The sequence below is a fragment of the Corapipo altera genome, unplaced genomic scaffold (assembly GCF_003945725.1).
Source record: "Corapipo altera isolate COAL_440 unplaced genomic scaffold, ASM394572v1 61129, whole genome shotgun sequence".
NCBI classification, from domain to species: Eukaryota; Metazoa; Chordata; class Aves; order Passeriformes; family Pipridae; genus Corapipo; species Corapipo altera.
The window spans coordinates 700,527-726,162 of NW_020884955.1; the positions used below are offsets into that span (position 1 = coordinate 700,527).

The 25,636-nt window shown below is 40.2% G+C and overlaps 1 protein-coding gene across 1 annotated transcript in view; it reads left to right on the forward strand.

Annotated features, from left to right (window-relative positions):
- Positions 1-10: 10 nt before the first annotated feature.
- Positions 11-25,636, forward strand: part of NCBP1 (nuclear cap binding protein subunit 1) — a 31,385-nt gene continuing 5,759 nt past the window's right edge. Inside the window, exons 1-20 of the mRNA XM_027663696.1 lie at positions 11-255; positions 391-476; positions 1,035-1,135; positions 2,303-2,459; positions 3,537-3,644; positions 4,101-4,222; positions 4,731-4,800; positions 6,306-6,521; positions 7,435-7,532; positions 8,736-8,799; positions 11,765-11,875; positions 13,106-13,170; positions 13,911-13,973; positions 15,607-15,681; positions 16,736-16,839; positions 17,676-17,798; positions 19,029-19,131; positions 20,463-20,556; positions 23,056-23,159; positions 23,492-23,606. Of these exons, the coding sequence (XP_027519497.1) occupies positions 222-255; positions 391-476; positions 1,035-1,135; positions 2,303-2,459; positions 3,537-3,644; positions 4,101-4,222; positions 4,731-4,800; positions 6,306-6,521; positions 7,435-7,532; positions 8,736-8,799; positions 11,765-11,875; positions 13,106-13,170; positions 13,911-13,973; positions 15,607-15,681; positions 16,736-16,839; positions 17,676-17,798; positions 19,029-19,131; positions 20,463-20,556; positions 23,056-23,159; positions 23,492-23,606 (2,013 nt within the window). The 5' untranslated portion in view covers positions 11-221. The remainder of the gene's footprint in view (positions 256-390; positions 477-1,034; positions 1,136-2,302; positions 2,460-3,536; positions 3,645-4,100; positions 4,223-4,730; positions 4,801-6,305; positions 6,522-7,434; positions 7,533-8,735; positions 8,800-11,764; positions 11,876-13,105; positions 13,171-13,910; positions 13,974-15,606; positions 15,682-16,735; positions 16,840-17,675; positions 17,799-19,028; positions 19,132-20,462; positions 20,557-23,055; positions 23,160-23,491; positions 23,607-25,636) is intronic.

Genomic DNA, 25,636 nt, shown 5'->3' on the forward strand with positions numbered 1-25,636 from the left:
GTGCCGCGCCCGCCCCGGAAACAGCGCGGCCGCGGGCGGGGAAGGAGCGCGCTGCTCTGGGCCCGCGCGAGGCGTCCTGGTCCTTTGCTTCCTGGGGCTTCTCGCCGCTTCCCGGGGCTTCTGCCGCTTCTCGCCGCTTCCCAGCGCTTCTCGACGCTTCCCGACGCTTCCCGAGGCTTCTCGCCGCTTTCCAACCCTCCCTCCGGCCGCTCTTCCCCGCCATGTCGCGGCGGCGGCACAGCGACGACAGCGATGGTGAGCCCCCCGCTCCCCCAGCCCTCATCCCCCCGGGTGGCGAGGGCGGCCGGGAGGGTGGATGGGGCGGGAATGGAGGAGCGGGGGGGTTTCTCCGGCGTCGGTAACGCTGTGCTCGGTGTGTTCTTGGAGCAGGGCAGCCCCACAAGAGGCGGAGGACCTCCGAGCCTTCCGAGATCGAGGAGAGGCTCGAGTCGCTCATCTGCAGGGTGGGAGAGAAGGTAGGCGAGCTCGGGAGAGTTAAAGCCTTATTCCCCTTTCCCCTCTCCCCTTCGATGCACCATTTGGTAGCGGTTCGTCTGTAGTAGCCCCCTCCTCTTCCCCCCCCCCAAAATAAAAACCACGTGTGTTGTGAGATACGTTGAAAGTTGTCGGGTTTTGAAAAGTCACGTGGCGGGCAACTGTTTAAATTGTAGCGTGGTGTTTCCCGAGCAGGGATACACAGCCAGCGAATAGTTAGTTACCTGTGTGCCTGCGGGTGTTGGTGGTCCCACTCCACCAAGGATGTGGAGGAATAAACTTGGTCTGCCTGTGGCACAAGTTTCCAGTCCTGACAGAATTTGGGGCTGGTGGAAGAGGGGGTCACTGGAGTTACTGGGGGGGGGTTGGGAAGGGGTTGGTGAGGTGCAGCTCTTCTGAGGAGTAGCTGCTCCTTCTCTCAGGCATGGGAGAGCAGTTTATCACTGCTTGTTGCCCTGAAAAAAGAGGTGGCATCTCGTCAGGCTGGTTTGTATTGCCTGGTTGATGATGAAACTTTTTTTTTTGTATTTTAATTTTAGAGTAATTCATCTTTGGAGAGCAACTTGGAGGGCCTAGCTGGTGTTTTGGAAGCTGATCTGCCGAATTACAAAAGCAAGATACTAAGAATACTGTGCACTGTGTACGTATGGGGGAGGTCTGGGAATATGGGAAGTGTTTTCTTTGTGCATAAGTTTAAGTATTTAAGGTAGTTTGAATGCCAAGAGTGGCTTTACTTCCTTGCTGCTGTCACAGCATGGAGTTTGTCTTACTACAAATGAAAGAAATAGAGGAATAAGCTAGTTACGTAGTAAGCATAATTCAAGTAAAATATGACTTTACATTACTCTGACTTGAAATGTGTATAAGGCTCAAAGCAGATAGAAGAAACTTCAGAGCTGCTCTTCAGTAGCTGTGGGAACACAGCAATGCTGGGCAGTTTCCTGTATCCAGATGAAGTGCTTATGACCACCAAAGCTGTTGACTGCCAACACTTATTTAGTCTTATTATCTGTGATGTTTTCTCACTGCTTTCTCCTCTTCTCTGACAATGATTTGCTCATATCTTTGTAAGCCCAAACGTGAGGAGGAGAAAGCAGGCTCTCTGCTGCCTGACAGCTCTCCTTACTCACCCTTGCAAAGTGCAGGAGCAGAGGTGCCCTATGTCAGGGTTACTGATTGGTGTCTGAGGGCAGGGTTGTGCAGTGTCTAAGGTAGGAGGTAAGACAAGTACCAAAGAAGGGTGCAGGGGAGACTGTAGCCTACACTAAAGTATCTGGTTTTGCAGGTATTTAAAATCTATTTTTGTAGCAATATTTGTTAATAAAAGGCAAATAGCACCTTTTTTTTTTTAACCTGTAGCAATAAGACACTTCTGAAAGTGCAGGGTTGGCTTTCATGCATACGAAAATGGTTGAGGAAAATTAATTCTTTACGGTAGGGCCTGGCTTTCCCTGTGTTGTATAATAAAATCCTTTGTAAATTGTGAGCTTAAAACAACTTCTTACATCCTTGCATAAATTCCATCACGTATATTATTTGGCCAACCCTCTGGAACACTCAGCAATTAGATAAAAATAAAAAGCAGATACCATATATGTACTTGAAAATGGCACGTGCCTTTTTAAGGGGCTGCGGTTAAAACAAAAAAAGATTATCTGTCAGATACTAACTGTGGGATAAAACTGTAAGATCGTGCTAGCAATCTTTTCTTAATTCCTGTTGAAACAAGAGAAGCAGGTTCTAAGATGCAATGCAGTTGGCACATGATGAATAAACAGCTAACAGAGTGTTTCTTTTTCTGTGTCAGCGCACGTCTGTTACCAGAAAAGCTTACTGTTTACACCACACTGGTTGGCTTGCTGAATGCCAGGAACTACAATTTTGGTGGAGAATTTGTGGAAGCCATGATTCGTCAGCTTAAAGAATGTCTGAAAGTAAATATGTATAACGAAGCCGTGCATTTGGTAAGTGGAGTTTTGTCCATTTGTTTTACATTTCTCCTCATCCTTTTCCTCTCCTCCTTTACCTTTTCGTTCCAGAAGAGCTGGGCCTTGCAGCGTATGTTACAGCCTCTTTTGCCATCAACGTGCAGTGCACTGTAAATACTCCCAAGAGGAAGTTTGTGTTAATTGAGAAGCATTTGCTTCCTCAAGGGAGAGCAAATCATATTACAGTTGCAAAATTTACTTCCAACTGTATATTTTTCCGGTGAAAAATTAAACTTGTGGTAAAGAGGTGCTTCTTTCCACCTGTTCTACAGTCAAATGTTAAAGATTAATGAAAGTCATTGTGCTTCTGTTGTGTTCAGAGGTATACAATGGTCTTGTGGCTCTCTTGGAAAAAAAATTGAAAAGAAAATGAACAATCTGGTTCTTAAAAGCTGTTTTTGATGGCTGTTTTCATTCTGCTTATGAGGGATGAAGATCAAACAGGCAGTTTTAAGTGCTACCTGTCTTTGAAACCATTGGCTCCATTCTTGCTGCTTACAGATTTTGTCTGCTAGAAGGTATTAGAACTTCAGCAGCATTTGATTTAGAAGCCCACTGGTGGGCAAGTTCCCAGCTTCTTCTGAACCTCACTGGTGAAAATAAAAGATTCCAGTCAGGAGACTGCTGTTCAACTGTGGGACACTTCTCTAATAAGACCTAATTGCTAGAATTTCTGTTATTTTAGTGATCTGATACTGTATAGACTAGATAGAAGTGCAAGGGTTTTCTTCTGTAATATCAGGTTGCATGTCTTAGAATGCATACTGGTGTTCCCCATCACTCCTTAGTCAGGAATATTATCCTTGTAGTATTGTGGCAGTGGAGCAGATTACAGACATTATAGTGAAAATATATTAGGCAGCACTTATGATACTTGTTTTCTGGCTTGGAAAGGTGAGTCTGTACAGCATGCAGTATTTTGGTCTTGGTGGTACTCATGGGTATTATACTTTTATTGATTGGGTTTTTTAATCATTTCAGTAAAGTTTAGTTGTTCTTGTGCAGCCAGTTTAAAAAGTATTCATTTAAAACAATTTTTTTCTCTTTTTTCAGGTTCGTTTTTTGTCTGATCTCGTGAATTGTCATGTAATAGCTGCACCTTCCATGGTAGCTATGTTTGAGAACTTTGTGAGTGTGACACAGGAGGAGGATGTACCCCAGGTAAGCAAAAGATCTGCGGGCTCTCCAGGGCTGTTTTCACAGTTTTTCTGTGTCTCCTGTACTTATGCTTAGAACAGTAAGTTTTTTAGAGACAGCAAACTGAATTCCTGAGCATTAATAAAAGGAGCCTGTGGCAACTGGGAAATACATCATACAGTAAGAAAGTATGGTCCTTTCTAGTGAAGTGGGTGAATTGAATTTATTTTACCTTACTTTGGCGGTTGGCTTTTCTGCTGTACTGATAATCTGCAGAAGGACTTTGAAAGTGATACCATTCATTTTTCAGGTCTGCTTATCACAGTTCAAGCGAAAAATTAGACATTTCAATCTGCAACTGCTGGTCTTTATGTCCCCCCCAAAACAATGTGCCAATGTTTCAGATTTAAATGTATGTGTGTACAAAATCTGTTGGAGCTCACTTGTATACTTAGATTTTGGTATGTTACCTTCCTGTAGGTGCGATGTGACTGGTATATGTTTGCATTTCTGTCATCTTTGCCTTGGGTTGGAAAGGAGTTATATGAGAAAAAGGACGCTGAAATGGATCGTCTCTTGTCTCAGGCAGAAAGTTATTTGAAGTAAGTTGTAACCCATTAGAAACACTCTTTCTGGTATCTGTTTAAATATTTAAGTAAGTAAGAATTAATAGCTTTGATTATTGCTCACTTAAAAGTATTCTAAAGCCTTAGGTTTGAACTGTCTGGGGGGGGAGGGAAAGCCCTGAAATACGTGAGGTGGAGAGATTTTTGAATTTGAAAAGTTTTATTGTCATGTCTAATTCTATAGTATGTTATAGGTCTTGTTCTGCTCATGCTGGAGCAGCTGGAGTTGTAAGTGTGGTGTGAACACTGATCAGTTGCTGCATTAGTGCTAACCAGTGTCACTGCATTCTGTCTGGGTGCTTCAGGTTAATGCTGTTGTCAAGATGTACTGATAGAGATAGTTTAAGTAATCAGAAACCCGTTTTTTATATACTGTAGACTTCATCAGCTGAAAAGAACAAGTAGTAGTACACTCATAAGAAAAACAAAATTGCTGGCCTAAATCAGTCCATTAAAAGTCAGGTTTTCTTTCCTGTTTAAACAGACGCCGCCAGAAGATTCACGTACCCATGCTGCAGGTGTGGACAGCTGATAAACCACATCCACAAGAAGAGGTGATTGGACTTTACATGCATTCTTTCAGAAAGTCTGAAAAATAATCTTGTACTAAGGTGTTCTTTTATCACAAAATTAAAAGGCACTTCTAAAAGTATGAATTGTCATTAATTCTAATAAGCTGTGTGTGGGGAATTCTTTTCCAAGTATTGGTTCAGAATATGAGGTTGTATGGAGTAAGCAGTGTTTTGTTGTGTGCTGACAGGCCCCTGAAGAAATGTTATGAAGTGAGGAATGGCTGTAGATTGTAGTGGGAGTTTTTTTGGAACTGCAGGTTGCAGGACATGTTAAAAGACTTTCTGTGTAAAACAGAACATAATTTCTTATCCCTAAATGTTTTCCATCTGTGAGAAACAACCCTTTGTAGTGACTTTGCTTTCTCAACCTTAGGAATGCTAAACAAATATGTAGAAACTGTGTGCAGCAGTTACCGTGCCATCTTTCACAATCAAGCCGAAAATATGGAGAGGAGAGGTGGCATCTGGCTAGCTTAGGGTGGGATTTGCCTTTTTGGATATTGTTGAGGGTTGTTCTTTCCCCTAACTTTCAGGACAAATGTTGGGTATCTAAATTGATTTTCAGGGATATTTTGGAGCATGGCCCTCTTACACTGTATTCACTGTTCCAATTAAATCACAGCCTTAACAATTATCTTAGTAATCATAATTTGGAGGGATGGACTTTCTGATTATGATTAATTTGTCTGCATGAGTATTTTGCCTGCCCAGTATCTGAATTTTCTTGTTTAGTTCAGTAGAGAGATTAGCTGACTGCATTTGAGACCATGTGTTACCCATACTTGCAGGCATGACTGTGCACTTCAAGTGCTAGTTGTTACCAGTTTTGTATTGTTCGCATTTTGTAGTGTGATGATTTCAGTAAATGCAAAGCACTTCCATGTAGAAGTTACAATTTTAAACTTGCATTCAGTAAGGCCACAGGCCTCCAGAGTTCCTGGAGTAAGTAAACAAAGCAAGACTATTTATTGCCAGTTGCACAGATGTCAGTGCTATCTCTGTGAGAATGCTGGGACTCAAAATTGTGTTGAAAACAGTGGCAAAGGTATTTAATATTTGATAATATTGTATATGTATTGAATATGCAGTAGCTGGTAGTTTTGATTGCTCTGGGATCAGCATGGCAGTCCTACAGAATGTCTTTCTCATTTTAATGATGATATGTCTGTTTTAATACCACCAAAGAGCAATGACTGACATAGTGTTCACTGCTTAGCTCCACTGGGACTCCTGAGCTGCCTGTTGGTGTTTAAAAAACTGCCAGCGGTTAAATTTTACTGAACAAAACATTGTGTGAAACCAAGAGCAGCTCTAGTATTTAGAGTTCTTAAGTTATTTGTTAGTTTACTGAAGGGGCAGTTTAAGAAACTGGTTTTTTTTCAGAATGGAGTATGGAATTTAAGGGATACATTTTGGGATAGCTCAGGGAACTGCCATTTTTGTTGGAAGATTCAGCGCATCTTATGTTTCTCACTCTTTTCCTTCAGTATTTAGACTGCCTCTGGTCTCAGATTCAGAAGCTGAAAAAAGACCGTTGGCAGGAGCGACACATTCTGAGGCCCTACTTGGCTTTTGACAGTGTTCTTTGTGAAGCTCTGCAACACAATCTTCCTCCGTTCACCCCTCCGCCTCATACTGAAGATTCAGTATACCCGATGCCAAGGGTTATTTTTAGGATGTTTGACTACACAGATGACCCTGAGGTATGTGACTGCTGTGGGAGATGGCAAGTGAATTTCACTGTAAGATTACTGGGCTGGTTGATATTGGTCAAAATGTGATGTCCCCTCTCCCAGGATAGTGAGTGGTTTGAAGACAGTTTTGCTTTGGTATTTCTGCAGAAATGAACTAAGTTACCAAGTTACTGTAAAAGCCAAGTTTGTAGGGAGGACAATTTAGATGTTGTGATGCTTAGAATGACAATATTGACTGAATTCTCTAATGTCTCTAGTAATAAACTACATTCACAGGGTTAGACTTTGCTTCCAAAAGGTTGGTGACTGGAGTCTTTTTCCAAGCTGGATATTTATTGCAATGTTTATAGTCTGTTAAAATTTGTTGATGCATATTGTGGAACAAAGGAGTGCAGGAAAAGAATATGTACTGCTTTCCCCAAATGCTTTTATGCCCTCATTTCCTTTAAGTCTGCTGCCTTTTACCTTCATTTGTTGACCTTTGTTTTTTGCAGTGAACAAGAAAGAATACACGTGAATATGTATTTTTCTACTCTGTGGCTTTATTTCTTAATCATGTTCTAGCTCAACTGTGATTTTTCTTTCTGGGCTGCATGGTGGTAGCTTGCCCAATGACTCCACAAAGCAAAGGAAGAAGCAGATGCTCTATGAACTTAGAATGATGTTCTCTAATTTTGTTCCTGTTTCTTCTTGTAATGAGTCCTAGTATTCATTTTGTTTTAAACATGAGTCTGAGGTTTATGTTGAACTGTGTGACATCTGCTTTTCAGTCCTGAAGGATAAAGGACAGCTGAGACCCCACTGAGTTTATGTGGGAGTTGGACCACTTTTTTTCACCTGTAAATGTATCTAGGGTACCTTGCTACCTGTTGTACCACTGCATTAGCAGTGATCTTCATGAGTCTTCATTCTTTCTTACTAGGGTCCTGTCATGCCTGGCAGCCACTCCGTTGAACGATTTGTAATAGAAGAGAACCTGCACTGCATCATCAAATCGCACTGGAAGGAGAGAAAGACCTGGTAGGAGGAGCTCAGCACTTTTTAAGGGGCCCTGGCACTTTTTAAATGCTACCATGGCTTTGGTACCAGCAGGGATGCGTAGAGTCCTGCACTGGTTAGGCAAGAGCGACAGCAGAGTCTGTGTGATCCAGGGGGACAGTGGCTTCTGAGAAGGGAATCCCTTGATAATACAGAATGTGCTGCAAAAAGTGTGCAGTCACACCTTATTCTTCACAGGAGCACTATGGAGAGTGTGATTGTGTTGCGCTTCCCAGAGTATTGAGGGGGCTGATTTGTTGGGTGGGGCAGTGAGCCTAGAGCTTGTTCATCTGTAGCTGACAGTGCTTTGGTGTTTATGGAACCAGCTCTGTGTTGGGCTTCGTGTGGGAATTACATGGCAGAGATAATTGAGCTCTGGGGAGCCATTGCTGGGCCAGTAGATTTCGTTACTTTCAATTCAGTGTGCAGTCAATTCAGGATGCAGTCAGGGCACTTTCCTTCATTTCTGCCTGGGCAATGTTTGATGTAGGTAATTGATAACTGAGGTGGTTTACCACAGGTGTCAGACTTCTGTATGAAAACTACCAAACTCCATATAGTACTCAAAAAAATCGGCAGAAACGTTGGATTTGGTGATGGCATGTGATAAAGTTTTCTGGTTGCAGCTGTTTGGTTCAGCAGAAACTAGAAATTCAGTGTTGTTGCAGTTACTGGGATAGTCTTTGTTAATTATCAAGAGGCAATAATAAGACTAGGACTACCAGAGAGGTTAGTTGTTTGCTTTGCACTAATGGTAGGTGGTAACGACCTGATTAAAAGATGAAGCATTTGAAACACGAGAGTTTCTTACATAACCCATTAGCTTAATTGTGCTTTCAAGTCATTCTGAACATCTAATTGTTTGGGGTAGTTTTTCTTTCCATTTTTCATGTGTTTATGCCAGAATTGCATATCAAAGTGACTTTTTTAAGCAAAGCAATGTAACCACTAGATAAAGTACAGTTGTTACAGATCATAGGTTAGGCAATGCTAATGTGTTCTTGTGCTGTTTCTTTTTTTAAATGCTCTATGGTTTAATGAACAGGCTTTAGAAGCATTATTGATGTGTTTGGTGCTGGTTTTGTGGGAACTCTTGCCTAGAATTAAGCATTATCTGTAATTATGTTACTTGATCTTTACATGAGATTTGCTATGTTATGTTTGAATGTATCTGTGGTTTTGCAGTGCTGCACAGCTGTTGAGCTATCCAGGAAATAACAAGATCCCGTTGAACTACCACATCGTAGAGGTATGGATTTTATAGATCACTTCTTTGTAGCTCCACTATTTCATGAGTAACGTGTTCCAGTTAGTTCCGTTATAGATCCATTAAATTACAGGTTGATTTGGGAATCAGCCAGAACCTTGTTGAATTGAAGGAACATTTTATAACATTTTATAAATGAGCGGGTTGTCTTGAGCTTTCGTTGTCATTTTAACATTGGAGCTTTGATCAAATACCAAAATTTCTTAATGCACTAGTAATCTGGGTTGTGGCGTTTCTCAAACTTAAAATTATGCATATGATGCTGCATTTGAGTCACTTTCAGTTTAAAACAAATTTGAGTGAAAATAGAAGAGGAAATGTGCACAAATTGAAATACAAAAAACCTCCATTTAAACATAAGAAAAATCTATTTTTAATTCAAAGCTAATTGAGCACTTGAAGAGTTTGCCCAGAGAACTTGTGGAATCTGTATCCTTGGAGAAGTTCAAAACCTAACAAGACACAGCCCTAAGCAACCTGCTCTAGGTGACTACCTTATGTAGGGGGCTGTTGACTTGATGATCTCCAGTTAGACTCCTGCCATTCTGTATCATTTTATGTTTGGATCTTCTAAATTATTTTGTTCTACTAGCCCTCAGAAGAACTTTCAGTGAAATAGCAATGTGTTTCCTCTGGGGCATTCTCCATATTAGAGAATTTTAGGCAACTGTAATGTGTACCAGAAGAGCAGCATAGGTTTTGTTTTGCTACCTTCTTTGGAAAGTTTGTTTTCAAGTTGTAGAACTGTGTAAAACTTCATTGATTTTCATCAAAAGTTGAAAGGGATTAACAGATTTCAGCTATAGCAACTTATAAAGGTTTTATGAAGAAGTAGGAATTTCAGAGCTAATTTTGACAAGAAGTAATGTTATGTAGAAGATTTATCTTCATAAAAGTGGGATTGAGAATTCCTTTTGCACCAAAATGCCAGATATTTGGATTGCTCTAAAGTTACATGAGATTTGATCATCTTATTCTTCTTGCACTTTGAATTCAGAACAAGGGAATATTAAAATGAGAAGTAATTTTCTCCCTTAACACTGAATTATATTCAGTGGTTTTACCTTCAGTATCTTGAAGTGCTGTAAAAAGTGATGGAATTCCTGAAAAGAAGTGCAAAATTAATGTGCAGATTCTTTGACTAACAGTAATAATTTCCTTTTTTTCTTGCAATTTTGAGTTACTTTGGGATATTCACTTTATCATTTGTCTGACTGCTTACTTTTAATGAAGATTCAGTGTTTGTAAGGCTTAGCATAGGTTCTTTTCGTACTTCTGTTCATTCTGCTTGCTACTACTTCCTTGTAAGGTCTGTCTGACAATCTGTCACCAACAATCACATTGGTTTTATGTTGCTTTCAACAATAGTTTAATCTGTGAAATTTTACTGACTTTTTCAGCAGGTCACAGAACTGTAGAAATAATGTGGTCTAACAAATAAAGGAAAATGTTGTTTGAAGTTCAGAACGTAACAGTTAGGCAGAAGTGAATTTAACCTGGAACTAGTTGTCAGTACCTTCCCAAGTGTCCCAAGGCCCCCGTGGGCCCCTCTGAGTATAGGATGTTCCATGCTGCCTGGGACCCGTGTGAAACACTGAGATGTGACACCTTTCCATCAGTAGCTTCTTCCAGACACACCTGTGGGTATTTCTGGTAGCTGTTAATAGAGGGTGTCTGGGCAGCCTCATTGGCTTGTTGGACTGCTGTGTGTTGTTGTGCTGCCACAGTTTTTGGTACCCAGTTGAGATGTTCAGGGCATCAGTATCCTGATGGTTCTTGTGGCCTTGAACTCTTCACAAAACATGTTTGAAATACTTGGACTGAATACTTGGTAATGAACATGTGATGGGTATCAGAAATACAGCTTTATGCAGTAGCCCAAACAGAAAGGAACTGATCATCCAGTTGTTATTTCCTGTCTTGAGAAGTGGAGCCATTTTCTAACCTAACAAAGTTGTCCCTACGTTTTTGTCATATCTGTCTTAACAGTATGTCCAGATTATGCTGACACAGAAGGGTTCCCCAGCATCTTACAGTCTCTGCTTTCAAGTCCTTCCTTAGAATAAACAAGTTCTAGTCAATGTGTTTTCATGTGCTGTTATAAATGGAGGTTGATTTCCTAAACAAGATTTTTCTGAAGCTTACTTCTTTAAGCTTTATTCAGAAGTTTAAAGAGGAAACTGATCAACTATAATGAATCAAAGATTCCCAATTCCTTTGATGTTATTTAAATTTAGTTGAGAATGGAATGCAAAGCAAACAGAAACCCAAAGGTGGATGTTGTACAGAGATGATTTTATTGTAGCACTCAAGGGGTTGACATGCTGTTGTTAGAGGCAAACTTTAAAATAAAAGCACAAATACTGATGGCAGGATTATTTTCAGTTGTCTTGGAAGGACCTTCCACCAAGAAGTATTGAGCATATATTTTTGTTGTATGAAATGCTGATTGTAATTTCCAGTTTAAAGTTGTGGCTTTATTTATATAAGGTTTTGCATAGGAGAAAAGAGGACATCATGGAAAAGATAGAGATGTAATTTTAATGCAAATAGTCTTTCATACTAAATGCTTAGGCTTCCTTTCATATATTTAATATTGATATTTACTATTGAACAGGATCAGTTTATTTGTGTGTTTCTCAGATCCTGTGGTATCACTACAATAGGTCACACTATTTCCATTTCTACAGTTTTGTGCTATATCTGTATAATGTATAATGCTGGTGTTGTATTAGTATGAAATGGTAAGGGCAGTTAGAGTGGACTTAATTAGTACAGTTTAGGGTTACCACTACCTTTTATATGGTTCTATTATCCTGGAACATGCATTTGACAGAACAATATGGGTCTTTTGGGATAGATAATTGTTTAAGATTGATGGCCACTATTGTTAAGCTGAGAGTTGTGCAGGCCATGTTTGACTGTGCTCTGATTTCCTCTCCTACAGGTAATATTTGCAGAATTGTTTCAACTTCCATCTCCACCACACATTGAAGTCATGTACACAACGCTCCTGATTGAACTGTGCAAACTTCAGCCTGGCTCTTTACCACAAGTTGTATCCTTTCTGTGCTGCTAAAGAGCATTTATGAAATGCAGCCTTTATTTTGTTTGTTCTGTAGCTGATGGGATATCAGTAAATACTGGCTGTGTTAGTATTTTGCAGCAGCTGCATGAAACTTTGCCTGTAACGTGAGCATGATAGAATAACACAGCCCACTTAGCAGAGATCTGTATTTGCCAAGTGGGCAAGACTCTTCAGCATTCTCTGCACTGTTCTTGTACTTCCATTAACCTTCCCAAGAAATGCTGTCTTGGTAAGGGGGTAAAATACAATACTTCTGTTTGTCACTGCAGCCTCTTTAGGTTTGGACAGCTTGTGGCATGGTCACAGACACATTAAAGCCTGAGAAGGAAAGAAAGGGACAGACTTGATATTTTGTTCTAACAGCTGTGTGAGTGCTCCTTCTCCTTTTTTAGCAGTAAGTGTAGCAGGTGATTTAAAAGAACTTGCCTGAGTTCCCACTTGGGGCTCACACTGGAGCATTCAAAAGGTCAATAATCATCTGTAAGCTCAGAAAGGGTGGCTAAATGCTGAGAAAAGAGGCATGGCTTCCAGCTAACTCTGACCATCCCTTTATATCACCTTAGGTCATTTAGATTAAGCTGTAGACTGAGAATGGAGGACAGTCAAAAGATGTCTATCCACTGGTAATTTCATGCCAAAATTTTCATTCTACTTCATGATACCACCCACTGTTTGAAAATCACATAATCACAAAGAGTAGCCAGGTCTCTTCCTAGAATTGGGTATATGTCCTGGCATGAAGTTTTTTATGTTAATATGGATACTGTAAGAAGGATAAAGGCCTTGTGGGGTAGAGCCAGTGTAGTCATACTTTCCTAAGCCTTCAATGATGATTAAAGATTGAGTGTGTGTAAGCAGGAGCCTGTGAAGCCAAACTGTGGGTGAGATTACAGAAGTACTCCATAAGGATGTTGCTGTCTGTTCGTGTCAGTGCAGTTTTGCTTGTTGCATGATGTGAATTCTGTCTTTCTGTGGAGGAAGCCAACAGTCTTGTTGCAATGATGGAAGAAAAATAGGCTGGGATTAAAGGGTGGAACTCATAATATTCTTCTTTTTTTTCCACTGTGGATTTACCTGATTTTGGAGTAGACTTAGGGAGCTTTCAGTGCAAAAGGTTGATGACATTCTATTAAAAACCTTAAAGGAATAACATCTGACTTATCTAGTGCTTTTCTGTAAACCTTAATAAGAAACTTTAAGCTTGCACAAGCCACGGAAATGCTCTACATGCGCTTGGATACAATGAATACAACGTGTGTGGACAGGTAAGTGTGTTTTGGAGATAATGGAAAACATTCCTCAATGTCCAGTGTAGAGGAAAAATGAAGAGGCTGTGGAAAGAGTAGTCAGAAACCCTTGTCAGAACCGCTCGATGCTGTTCAAAATGTTTTGTGGGCTCTAGCTTAGAGCAGTCTAAAGAAAACGTGGAGGATTGGCAGCTTGCCTCCTCTCGCCAGGAACACTCCCCTGGGGGTCTGTCTGTCAACACAGGACAGTGCAGATGGGTGACAGCTTTTCCGTGTCCAGAGCTGTCCTCAGTTATATAGTACTCTGTTACCTGGTACACTGCCTGCTCCGTAGTGGTCTGGGGGGCACCTTGGAAGTGGAATTAATGGGGTATGTGCCACCCAAAGGAGGAGAATGGTGGCGATTTTGCCCTTTCAGTGACGTCTGCATTGTGTAGGAAGGCAGTTATTGACTAATGAAAAATGTGAAAGATGCATATTCACAGTAAGTTTACATTTTAATTGTTAGTTTAATACGTCATCTCTTTATATGAAATGACAGAACATGACAAGCTGTCTATTTTCCCATGAAAGCTTCTTTCTGAATTTCGAAACTCAGTCTTTTGTATCTGTCAACATAAATACCTGTTTAATGCTGTAACAGTTTAAAGAGTTTAGGCTTACCTTTCAAAAGTTGAATGCATTTATAAGAAAAGCTCAAGTGAAAGTTTTCTTGCACTTCTGACATTTAATGGACCTTTCTTTTTCTTTTAATAAAGATTTATTAACTGGTTTTCTCACCACTTGAGCAACTTTCAGTTCCGTTGGAGCTGGGAAGATTGGTAAGTTTCTCTCCTTTTAATTCAAACCTGATATTGCAGAGGGTAGTGAGCTGTCTGTGCACACCTGCAGTTACAAAAAGACATGCTTCACCATGGGCATGGAAAGAATTAGAGTGTGGGCTATATCTCTGGAAAGTATTCAGCATTCACAGAAATGGAGAGATCTGACCATTAGTTATACTAAAAGCTGATAAGGGGGATATAGGAGTGAAAGAGAACAAAATGTTCTGAAAGTGTATGTTATTCAGTATCTTCCATTGGGTGAATTCCATATAGGAACTGTGAAAGTATTGTGCTGCAAAATAAATGCAATTTTTCTGTGGTGCTCTTCCATTTCACTAAAAGCTCTGGTAGAAAATTAAGCCTTTGTGGGAGTGAAATGACTAGTAAGTTTTTCTCCTTTTGACTGAAACCTGATATTGCAAAACCCTTAAAATTTCAAACTTATCCAGGAAGAATAAGGGCATAGTGGCCCTGTTAATTGTTTTCCTCTTGCTCTTCAGAGATTGTTCTTAATCTGTTCGCCAGCACTCAGCGGTAGATTATCTTGATAATCTCTTTAGTCCCCCTTTAGAACATGTGACAAATCTCAAGGCAGTATAAGTATTCCTTAAAGAGGGAAGCAGAAATGTAATTTCTTTAATGTATCCTGCACTTTCAGTCAGCTGTTAGCAAATTTTTCAAAATGACTCCCTGATTTCCTTTTTAATGTTTGTGCTGACTCTGTGTCCTGTATTCATTCTGGAGTTTTTCTCCGTGTCCTACCCCAAACCTTTCATTGTATATAACCTTTGTCCTTGAGACCTTGTGGTCTATTTCCCACCTGCCAAATCCTAGGGCCTGAAGTTCCATCAGAGCTTGCCCTGCCATCCATTCTTACCATGCCATGTTTTGAACTTGCATCTCTAGCAGGAGCTCCCTGGACTCAATCGGTGTCTAACCCCAGATTCCCTAAGCTTTCCTCCAGGCACTCATGTAACAAGGGAGATCAACTTGAGGTTAAGTCCTCTCTGCAGTAGCTTCCACAGCCTGCTAGTGTACATGCTTTCTATAGGTGATCTGCCCAAGAATCCACGTGGAGAGGGGTGCAGCCCTTCTTCTGATACTGCTTTGTGGCTTTTCTTACCTTTCTTGTATTGTCCTTATGTGGAGTTAAGTGTTTGATGGCTGTCCTGTTATTACATCCACATTGACTGACCAGGCAGCAGTCTTCAAAGATCTGTCTTTCACAGATCTTGCACATGACTGTATTTGGGGCTTTTCTATACTGAATGCATTTGAAATCAGCCAGAAATTCCAATGAGGGAGGAAGAGACCATGAAATCACACAAGGTTGCTTTCCTAAGGAAAGGAAAAGCCAGCTAACCATAGCCACAAATTGTTTTTAATCTGGTAGGGGAAGGAAAGTTACTTGAAAATGTATCACAGAGAGATGAGATTTCAAGAATGCTAATTGTCAATAAGGAAGTAGTGATTAACTTATTTCAATGGCTTAAAATTGTCGGCACTCTCAAATGTCAAATGCTCCAATTGTCTTCAGACTGTGATTGTTTTGTACCTATTAGACCAAACCAAAAAGAGACTAAAGCACAAATTCTTTTGCTGAAAGCCTTTGCATTCTGTTCTTTGATAGGTCGGATTGTCTTACTCAGGACCTTGAAAAACCCAAACCCAAATTTGTGAGAGAGGTTTTGGAAAAGTGCATGCGGTAAGTAAGATCTTTTGATGGTTGCATTCCAGGCAAAGTTTCATCTGGATACTGTAAAAGTCCTTTTAACTTGACTTTGGTCTTAAGGCATCTGTTCTTACAATTCATTTTCGGTTAAGAGCTGAATCTGTTGCTTGTGTGATTTTTAGTCTTGGTTTACCTGCTCTAGGACACTAGAGAGAGGGAGGAACAGGTAGTGCAGATAGATGGTAGTGAGCTGTTTATGCAGACCTGTAGTTACAAAAAGACATGCTTCACCATAGGCATGGAAAGAAATAAGAGTTTAGGCTATATTCTTGGAAAGTATTCAGCATTCACAGAAAGAGAGGGAACTGACCATTAAATATACCAAAAGCTGAGAATCTAGTCTTGGTTCTTCTAGGTGTTCTGTGATGTTCATTTCTCTTTAAACAAACAAACAACCATCCAAACAAACAACATCTCCAAACCCAACAACAAGACTACGTAATCAGCATCTGGACTTAAAGTTGTTGAGATAGGAGGGTATAAGAGAGAGAAAGAGCAAAATGTTCTGAAAGCGTTTGTTACTCGGCATCCTACATGAAAACAATCTGGTTTGAGGTGAATTCTGTGTAGGAAACGTGAAAGTAGTGTGCTGCAAAATGAGTGCAATTTTTCTGTGGTGCTCTTCCATTTCACTAAAAACTCTGGTAGCAAATTAAGCCTTTGTGGGAGCGAAATGAAGCTGGAAAGTAAAATGAAGACATCCAGTTTAATATTTTTTCTGCTTTGAGTTCCAACATCTTGCTAGTTTTCTGCAGTCCATTGTAGGCTTTTGCATAAAACTTCTTACCAGGAAGCCTTTTCACAAGGCAAATTAATTGTTTGAGGATGAAACTCAAGCATCCTGGAGTTCAACTAGTAAGTTTGGTTTACTTAGCTCATACTATCTAGCAGAAGCTATCATTCTGTTGTGTAAACATCCTGATTCTTGTTCTGTGGAAGTTAAGTACAAGAAAATGATTATACAGCGGTCACATTAAAATTAGCCATGGTATTATTTTAATTCTACTGCTATGAAACTTGTTTGCAGGCTCTCCTACCATCAGCGAATAATAGACATCGTTCCTGCAAGTTTTTCTGTCCTCAGTCCTGCTAATCCAGTGTGCATTTACAAATATGGAGATGAAAGTAATAGTAAGTATTAAGTTACTACTGGACAAGTTGAAGTGTTTCAGAGCAAGGGAGCACACTAGATTGACTGTAATGTCAGTTGTATTCATAATGAGGAACACAGCTGAAATAAATGTGCATGATTTTCATATGGGTGAATATGCTTCACATGGGCAACTGATATATATTAAGCCTTGATCACTGTAATAAAATCCTCTCTGCTGCTTATGAAGAAAAGAAAATCCAGACACATGAAGTTACTGTTGCTGAGGTGGTTGTGTTATTGTGCAGTGTTATTTACCAGAAGTCTAAAATTGGACAGTTCATCTGTTTTCCCTCTTTGGCCACAATACTATGCCAAAGGCAGCATATGAAGTGATAATGACAGTTTATTTTTTTAACTTCATGAAGCAGCAGAATATTTTACCAGTAAATTTGATTTAATGAAGCATACAGAGGGAGCAGACAGCATAAAGATTGAGAGATGTTTTATTATTCCTTTTATTACTCGGTGTAAATACAAACCTAAACATAAAAGTGTCATCATAACAGGTACAGTGAGGAAAAACAAGGAAGTATTGCATTTCTAGAAAAGTGGTGGAAACTGAAGAGGAGCTTTAGTCAGGAAAGTGGTTACCTGGCCTCAGCTCTGAAGGTTCTACACAAAGTTTTGAATTTAATGTGAAGACCAGAAAATTGTTGAGCGATTTTGTAGAATATTGCTCTGTACAATGGTATTGGAAACAGCTAGTTTTAGGTGTAGGCTGGGAAGTACACTGGTTTCTCTGAGAGGCAAACTGATGTTAAAAATGCTCACTTACTTGCCTTGACATATTTTTGACCTCTTTGTTTTTGTTCAGGGTCCCTTCCTGGATATACTGTGGCACTCTGTTTGACAATTGCCATTAAAAATAAGGCAAGCAATGATGAAATCTTCAGCATTTTAAAAGATGTGCCTAATCCAAACCAGGATGATGATGATGGTAAGATATATTCTGTTAGGCTCTGGCAGGCTGTAATTTATCCTGTGGCAGATTGGTCTACCATGTGCTTTGGAGCTCTGAGTGTGGTGGTTAATAGAACTGTATGCTTTTCCTTCTAGTAGTTGGTTTCAATTTATCAGTGAATAGAGATAATACACCATTGTTAGTTTTTTTTGTAAACATCTTACTTACATGGTGAGTCAGGCCTGTTTTTTCTAACCTAACAGAAGTAACCTGGTGCTTCGGGTGTGTTTTCTTGCAAGCATTGACAGAATGAAAGAATTTAACATTCCCTTTGCCTTCAGCAGCAGAGGGCAGTTCATGCTGTCATCCTCACCCCTGAAGCTCAGTACTTCTGCCCTGAGAGCATCCCTCCCCTCAGTGCAGTCCCACAGCAGATAAGACAGCCAACCTGCCACTGTCATCTTCCATAGATAAAAACTCACAGTGAGACTCCACTCACGTTCTCCTTAGCTTTGCAGCCATGGGCAGCACTGATTCCTAAAGGCTGCATATTTTATGGAATGAGGAGTGTGAGAGAATTAGAAGTGATCTAAACAATGGGGACTACTTCATTTTTTCTTCAATATTTGCAGGCAGAGAGCAGGAACCGTCTGGTGGGGTTTTTTTGCCCTGGGATCCCCTGTCATGTTTCCTGATTTGCTTTGGGCATTAACCAATAATTAGTGCTCTCCCTTCTACCTGTCTTCATCTGCAAGGTAGCTAGAGGTACAGGAGAGGACTTGACACTGTTTATCCTAGTACCCACAATTGCTATACACGCTTGCTGGACCTTTCCGTATCCCGAATGGTCAGCCTCTGTATGTTAGATGTCCTTACTTTCCTCTCTCCTCGTCCATGCCCCCTAGTTTATGGCCTTCCAGGCCTTCATCTCAGTGCACAACTGCAGTTTCCTGTGCTGACTTCCTCTGCTGCAGTCCATCAGTACTGCTGTGTGTTGGTAGGGTGGCTGTGTCTCTGATAGTTTCTTCACTGACCTGGAATTCTTTCTGCATGGGCTCCCATTTCTCCATGGCGAAATGGGAGCCTGAAAACCTGCACATTTTGGAAGACTCTTTGCTAGCTCCCTGCTCAGCCCTCCAAACCCCTGCTGTTGGAACTCTTTTGTGAAATGAGCTAAAACCATAAGTTATCTGTACAGGTTTTTTTGTAGCTTACGTGCTGCTCTACTTGAGGTACTTATTAGTTTCAACTTTAAATAACTTGCAGGTGAAGGATTTTCCTTCAACCCTCTGAAAATAGAAGTCTTTGTTCAGACGCTGCTCCATCTAGCTGCCAAGTCTTTCAGCCACTCCTTCAGTGCCCTGGCAAAGTAAGTGTGATGTGCATTATTTTGGGGCTTAACAGAACAGTTTAATTCTGACAGTGACATGCATGATAAAAGAAATGGACTGCAAGCTTTAGCAGTGTTTTAGGTGCTCCACAATGCAATATGATTAGGAGAACTAATGACACTGCTTACTGAAGTAATGGTAGTGTAAATCCTAGATTATATATATATATGAATGGAATTAGCAGAAATGTATACATTACAACCATGTGATGTAAGTCAAACAAATGAGACAGGTTTGGAAAATTACTTCATTTTAGAATTACTTATTTGCTGACTACGGTGAGGAACAAGGGATTCTCCTTACATTTGAATGTCTGGGTGGCTGTATCACAATATCTTGGACTGTGAATATGATTTGAGGACAGTTACTTATGTATAAAAAACAATGAAAAAGAAAACGTGAAACTTCAAAACAATCTGCCTAAACTTCTGTCTACCAAAGCAAAGTTAAATCCACTCTAAAATACTTTAGAGTTCATCCCTTAAAGATGTGCTGGAACTTGTAAAGAATTTACTGCACCATTTTTAGCAAAATAAGATAAAATAACATTTTTAATCCTGTGTGTTTCGGAGTTGCTTTCAAGTCTTTTGTTGCCTGAAAGGTAGTCTCATGCATCTTAATGAGGTATTTTTCTTTCTGTCCCTAAAGATGTATAAAGCTGTTACAAAAACATGCGCCTGGGAGCTCTGCAGAGGCAATAGGAAGCTGCAGGCAGTAACCTGCAGTCAGGAGTGCAGGAGGCAGGGTGATATGAATACTTAGACCCATGGTATTTTCACTGCTGCACACCATCGGTGGCAGCCATGAGATCAAAAAAGAGCCTCTTACTCTTTATAGTTTCATTACAATAAGCTGGGCTGTGAGTGCTCTCTAGCAGTCAGCGTAACTGCTAAAATAGAGGCTTTTAGCTGCGTTTCCTTCAAAAAGAGGCACTTAGGATAAGTGTCTAAAGTTATGGAAACACAAGTCAAGAGGAAAGGCTCAAAAGGCAGCAAATTTTGCTTCAGCTGTGTATAGATAAGCACATGAAGCATGAAAGTGCCTCTTGCTTTTAAGAGCGTGAGAAACATAGCCCAGCCTCAGGAAAAAGGTTCACCACTAAGATGTAAGTTACTTTTAGGGTGTGCCATGTCTTTGTAGTCTGTTTTACTAAGGATGGTTATGTTTTCCTGGGAACAGTTGTCCAAGAAATGCAGCAGATAGTCACAAAATTTTATTTTGGCCAGTCTAAACCACTTGCCTTATATCAGCTGCTCTTCTGACCTGATCCCAGCCTCTCCACTAATAGACTACTTATGTCTATTAAAAGGTTTCATGAAGTCTTCAAAACACTTGCTGAAAGTGATGAGGGGAAACTCCATGTGCTGAGAGTTGTATATGAGGTTTGGAAGAATCATCCACAGGTAAGAGGCTGGAACCTCAAGTATCTTTGTATCTTTCAACTCAGAGAGGTCGTATGTAAATAAAAAAAAATACAATTTGCTTTATGTCCTCTAACTTGTTTATTGTCATTTTAAGGAAATTTCAGGTTGTATTTAATGTTGTTACTAGTGCCTAAAATGAAGGCTGAACATAAAATACATACCATCAGTGATGCTGCTTCTTCCTCAATAGTTCACTGTGAGAGGGCAAAGGCCTCATTATGGCTCAGATCCATACTATGCTGTTTGTTGTACAAGAGAATAACTTCTGCCAAAATCATGTTTTTGTTCAAAATTGGAAAACAGCGTAGATATGTAAATTGAAGTAAGATGTAGGTCTCATATCAAAAGCAGGCCGCATTCCTAGAGATGTGGAAACCTAGATTTTTTTAGAGCTGTGTTGTTGGGGTTTTTTTCATCAAGTGCTAGTGAAAGCCATCCACTTATTACACTAAGCTCATGCTGGAGTCCCTGTTGTGTGTGGGCAGGGTGAGTAGAGCTACAGTAGTGGCTGCTTCAGAACAGATCAGTCTGACAGTGCTGTGATTATGTTCATTCTTGAGCCAGTGGAAATAACACCCTAAAAGACCTGCAAAAAAATGCCTCAGTTGTATAAACTGTTCTGTTTCTTCACAGCAGTTGCTTTCTCCCTCAGCTGTCATTTTTCTATAAATAGAAATAAATAAGGAACTCAGGCTGAATTTGCCTGCATTAATTATTTCATGTCTTCGCTACTGGTGTGTTTGTGTTCCACTTCAGTGCTGGAAAGTGGACTGTACCTCGCAGCTGCACAGGCCAGGCTTTAAGAAGCCATGGCACTGAGAACCAGGGATAATCCTTGCATCTCCTACTAGTTGTGTGGTCCACTCCCTAGTGGAAAAAACCTAGCACCTAGAAGATACCTATGCAAGCTGTTACCTCTCTTAAAAACATCAAAAAAGGAGGATTTTTTTTTTTCATATATTTAAGTTACTGCCCAGTTTAGTGACCTTGAAAATGTGTCATTTACAGTCTGACCTACTTTTTACTGCCATTTAACTGGATCAGAAGAAATTTCATTACTGCAATCTAATATCTGTATTCACTTCCTCTCCGTTCCTTTGTATTGCAGCATGACCAAACTGAGATGGAGGTTTCAAACCCAGACTAAGTAGTCATGTTAGACTTTTACGAATAAAACAAGATCACTTTAAAAAATGTCAAGTACAAAAGTAAGGAAGGTCTGCTGTTCTACTTGACCGTGGAAGTTATATTTTCTTCTCTCTCACTCCAGTGTTTTGCTTCTGATCTAGCACTTTCCGTTTTTTTTTCATTCCTGAGTCCACAACCTCAGGAAGGAGGTTGTCACACAGAAGGAATGGTGCCTTGTCAGCAGGCTGAGTCTGTTTTTAGGTTGCTCACCCCACTCCCGTGTCTATGGGAACGTCCTTTGAATTGGTTCAGACAACCACCAGTACTCGCAAGGCATGTAGCACTGATGACTGATCTGTGCTGCAGGTAGTGGTTTAACAGCAGGAGTCAGTAGTCCCTGGATTTATAAGCAAGGTTGTGGTGGTAACTTCATGAAGAGAAGCTTTGACATTAAATGTTTTCTCGAAATCCTAGATGTGTGTTTTTTGGAAGATCAGGCTAAGTAATCAGAAATTCTACCCGGCAATACAGAAAGGCAAACAGAGCATAGGATGCTATCCTGGGACTTGAAAGTTGAGTGCTGAGTCCTCCGTATGATTCATTCAGTTATTTTAATTTTCCTTCCTTAAAAGGAACTTTGTTACACTTCCTTGTTTGACAACGAGTGGTTTTAAGGATAAATACAGTGCAGGCTGCAGTTCTTAGATACTGTGGCATTCAATCACATGAGTAATTAAGATGAGCCTTTTTTTCTGAACAGCTTGCAACTTCTGTAGTCAGTAACTCTCCTCTGCAGTTGCTTGCTGCATTGCTTGCAACTCCTCCAGAATCGTGGCAGTGTCTGTAGCAAGTAAGCCCTTCCATTGATACACGTCACTGGCTCCACCCTGAAATTAATAGGCCCCTCAGAGGAAAGCTTTAGTGTCACGTTTGAAGGCTGTTGCAGTTCAAGGGTAGTGGGCTAACAGTAGCTCCTTAATTATAGTGATCTGATAGGTATATATGCTCTGGTTTGAGTACTTTGATGCCAAATGCTAAGACTTGTGTCTCTGAGTCCTCAGTTCCAACTCTAGTTCTTGTATTTTTTGCTTTTGTATGGGAGTATGTGTGTTAGCAAAGAGCGCTCACTTTCAAAAGTAGGTAATGTTGTTAACAAGGTAACAATGCTTTATGTAATTGATATGGGTCCCCTCATTTGAAATGTTTTAGGCTAGACTACCCAGCTTCCTAAAGTATTTGAAATTACCCACTAATACCACTGATGTAGAGTTGCATCAAAGCATCTCTAGTTTTATCTGAGGCTGGAATATTTTCACAGACTGTGTGTGTATCGTCTTTCACAAAATATAGATGATTGCTGTGCTTGTGGACAAGATGATTCGGACACAGATTGTCGACTGTGCTGCAGTAGCAAACTGGATCTTTTCTTCAGAGCTTGCACATGATTTTACTAGGTAACAAGAATTTGTTTGGGGTTGTTATTTATCTCTAACTTGCTATTTGAGGTCGCCAGTACATTGTTTAATCTATGAAAACTCAGTAGTGGAAGAAGGTACAATTAAGCTTTTGCTCTTTCTACAAAATACATACTTTAACAGTTAAGCTTTAACTGTTAAGCTTTTTTGCACTACAAGTATGCTTTTCTATATGCCGAGTGTTTGTTAGATGTCTTAAGTGATACTAAGTTGAAGTTCTCCCAGTTACAGTTTTCTGTAAGAAGCTATGTTTAGTTTTCCATCTTGGGGTGGTGTGTAGTACAGTGTTTTGAGCCTTGTGTCTTTCCTAGGTTTTATATCTGGGAGATCTTACATTCCACAATTCGTAAGATGAATAAGCATGTCCTGAAGATTCACAAAGAACTGGAGGAGACTAAGGCAAGATTGGCCAGGCAGCACAAAAGAGTGAGTAATTTGTTTGTAAATCTTAGTAATTTTAAACCCAGATATGCAAACCTGCATGCAGACAGGCAGACACACAGCTGGTTTTGGGGAGAACAGGCTTCCCAAGACAGTTCTTTGGGAAGGCTGTCTGCAGACATGTGTTCATCTCTAGCACTGAGATATCAAAAATCAGGTGCATATTCTCAGTCCACCTTTCTAACAGTAGCTGTAACATAAGAATTTAGTAAAATCTTTTAAGGGAGTTCATATGTATTTGCTCTGTTCAAGTTCTCTCTCACAAGTTTCTTTTCCAATATGAGCATATTACCTTCTAACCTGCATTCCAATGACCTTATTAGATAACAGTAAGAACAGTTACAGATTATTTGTGGTAAGTTCTGTTTAAAGAGTGCTCTTGTGGCTTCCATGCAGAAGTGCACAGAAACAGCTATTTGCGACTGAGAATTGGCTGTTACTGTTCTTCTGGTGGATGCTGCTGGATTCTGACACTGGCATGTCACTTCCTTTTTCCAGCTTATTTTTCTGAATACAGTTGCATGATCTTGCATTACTATATAGAGCAAACTGATGAGGAAGCAGCTGCTGTTGTGTTCTGTTGTCCCAAGAGGGACAATAAAGTGGGGTGAGTGAGTGTCTTCTATGGCAGCTGGAAGAGTTGGGTCCCAAGGAAGCATGGCTGAATGCAGAACTTAGTCATGACAGAATTAAGTCAGTTCATAAATATGCTGACTTGCAGAAAGCAAGAGAGAATTTCTGTGTTTCTTTGAGGTCTGCGGGTGTGATTACCTGCATAAAACCTTTAGCTAGCTCCAAAATTTTGAGTGAGGTTAATGTCAAAATGTGACAGAGGCTGGCTGATGTTTCTTGAACAGACCTGCACAAGTCAGTCATTTGTCCAGAAGCTTCTGTTCAGAGATTGCTAATAACTCACAGTTTGCCAGGGTCAATTCATCCCAGCTCCTTCATCTTGTTTCCTCCACTAACAGCAACAACCATCCTAGTTGCTTGCATCCTCAGCCTACATTGATGAGCAGTTAATAAATGCCCATGATTAGTGAAGACCTAACTGTAGTCACTGGTCTTACTGTGAGGCAAAGAGCTTCTTTGGCAACTCTAAATATACCAGTGTTTTAATTTCTGTACTCGTCTCTTGCTGCAGCTCTATATTACTTAGTGCTTTAATTGAGTATTATGCCAGGAAGAAACATTTGTATGCAACAGTGAGTAGTTCTGCAGGCTGTTGCTTTGCTGCATGACCATTCCTTTTAGAGGAAGTAAGCTGTCAAGTTTTGATATCTCCAGCATGAAGTGGATTGCCTTACTGTGGAATGAGTCCAAGGCTTATGGTCCTTTCTCTTGGGTTCTATTGGACCTTTAGTGTTTTGAGTTCAGTAAACCCCTGTAGATGGGGAAAAGGCAAGTTCCCATAGAGAGAATAAAATTAAATTGTCACTTGTTATGGTAAGTAATTTTCATTTTCTACGCTAATTTGGAGCTATACCTGTCTTCTGATTGTGAGCTGCATTTCCTATGCAGTAGGTGAGTTAACACACAGCCCTATAGTTGTCACAAGTTGCACGTGCTTCTTTTACAAATGTTTGAAGTTTTGAGCTGTTAATTTATGGATGTTTTTGCATAGAAACAATCATATGAGACTGAGGCATTATCTGTGCTTGAATTTACAATAATGCATCAGATCCTGCCTTTCCTCCTATATGCCTTTTTGTCTTGTTTAAGACTTAGTTACCTGAGGTTCCAAGGCTGGTACTTTTGTGTATTCTGTGGGTGGTAGTGGTGGTGTTTTGTTTTGATTTTGATACAGTGAGAGCATGCCATGTTCTTGGTATATCCATGTAGTTTATTCAGGTAGGTCCATGCTGAGACTTTCTAGTCTGAGTATACTCTTTGATCATGAATATAGGGAGTCCCCACTTCAACAACACTGGCAACAGTCTTTAGCCTTCCTTCTGTGCTAACCAGCTGGATTGATTTGAGTTTATGCACTATTTTTTGGAGCCCTGAGACTTCAA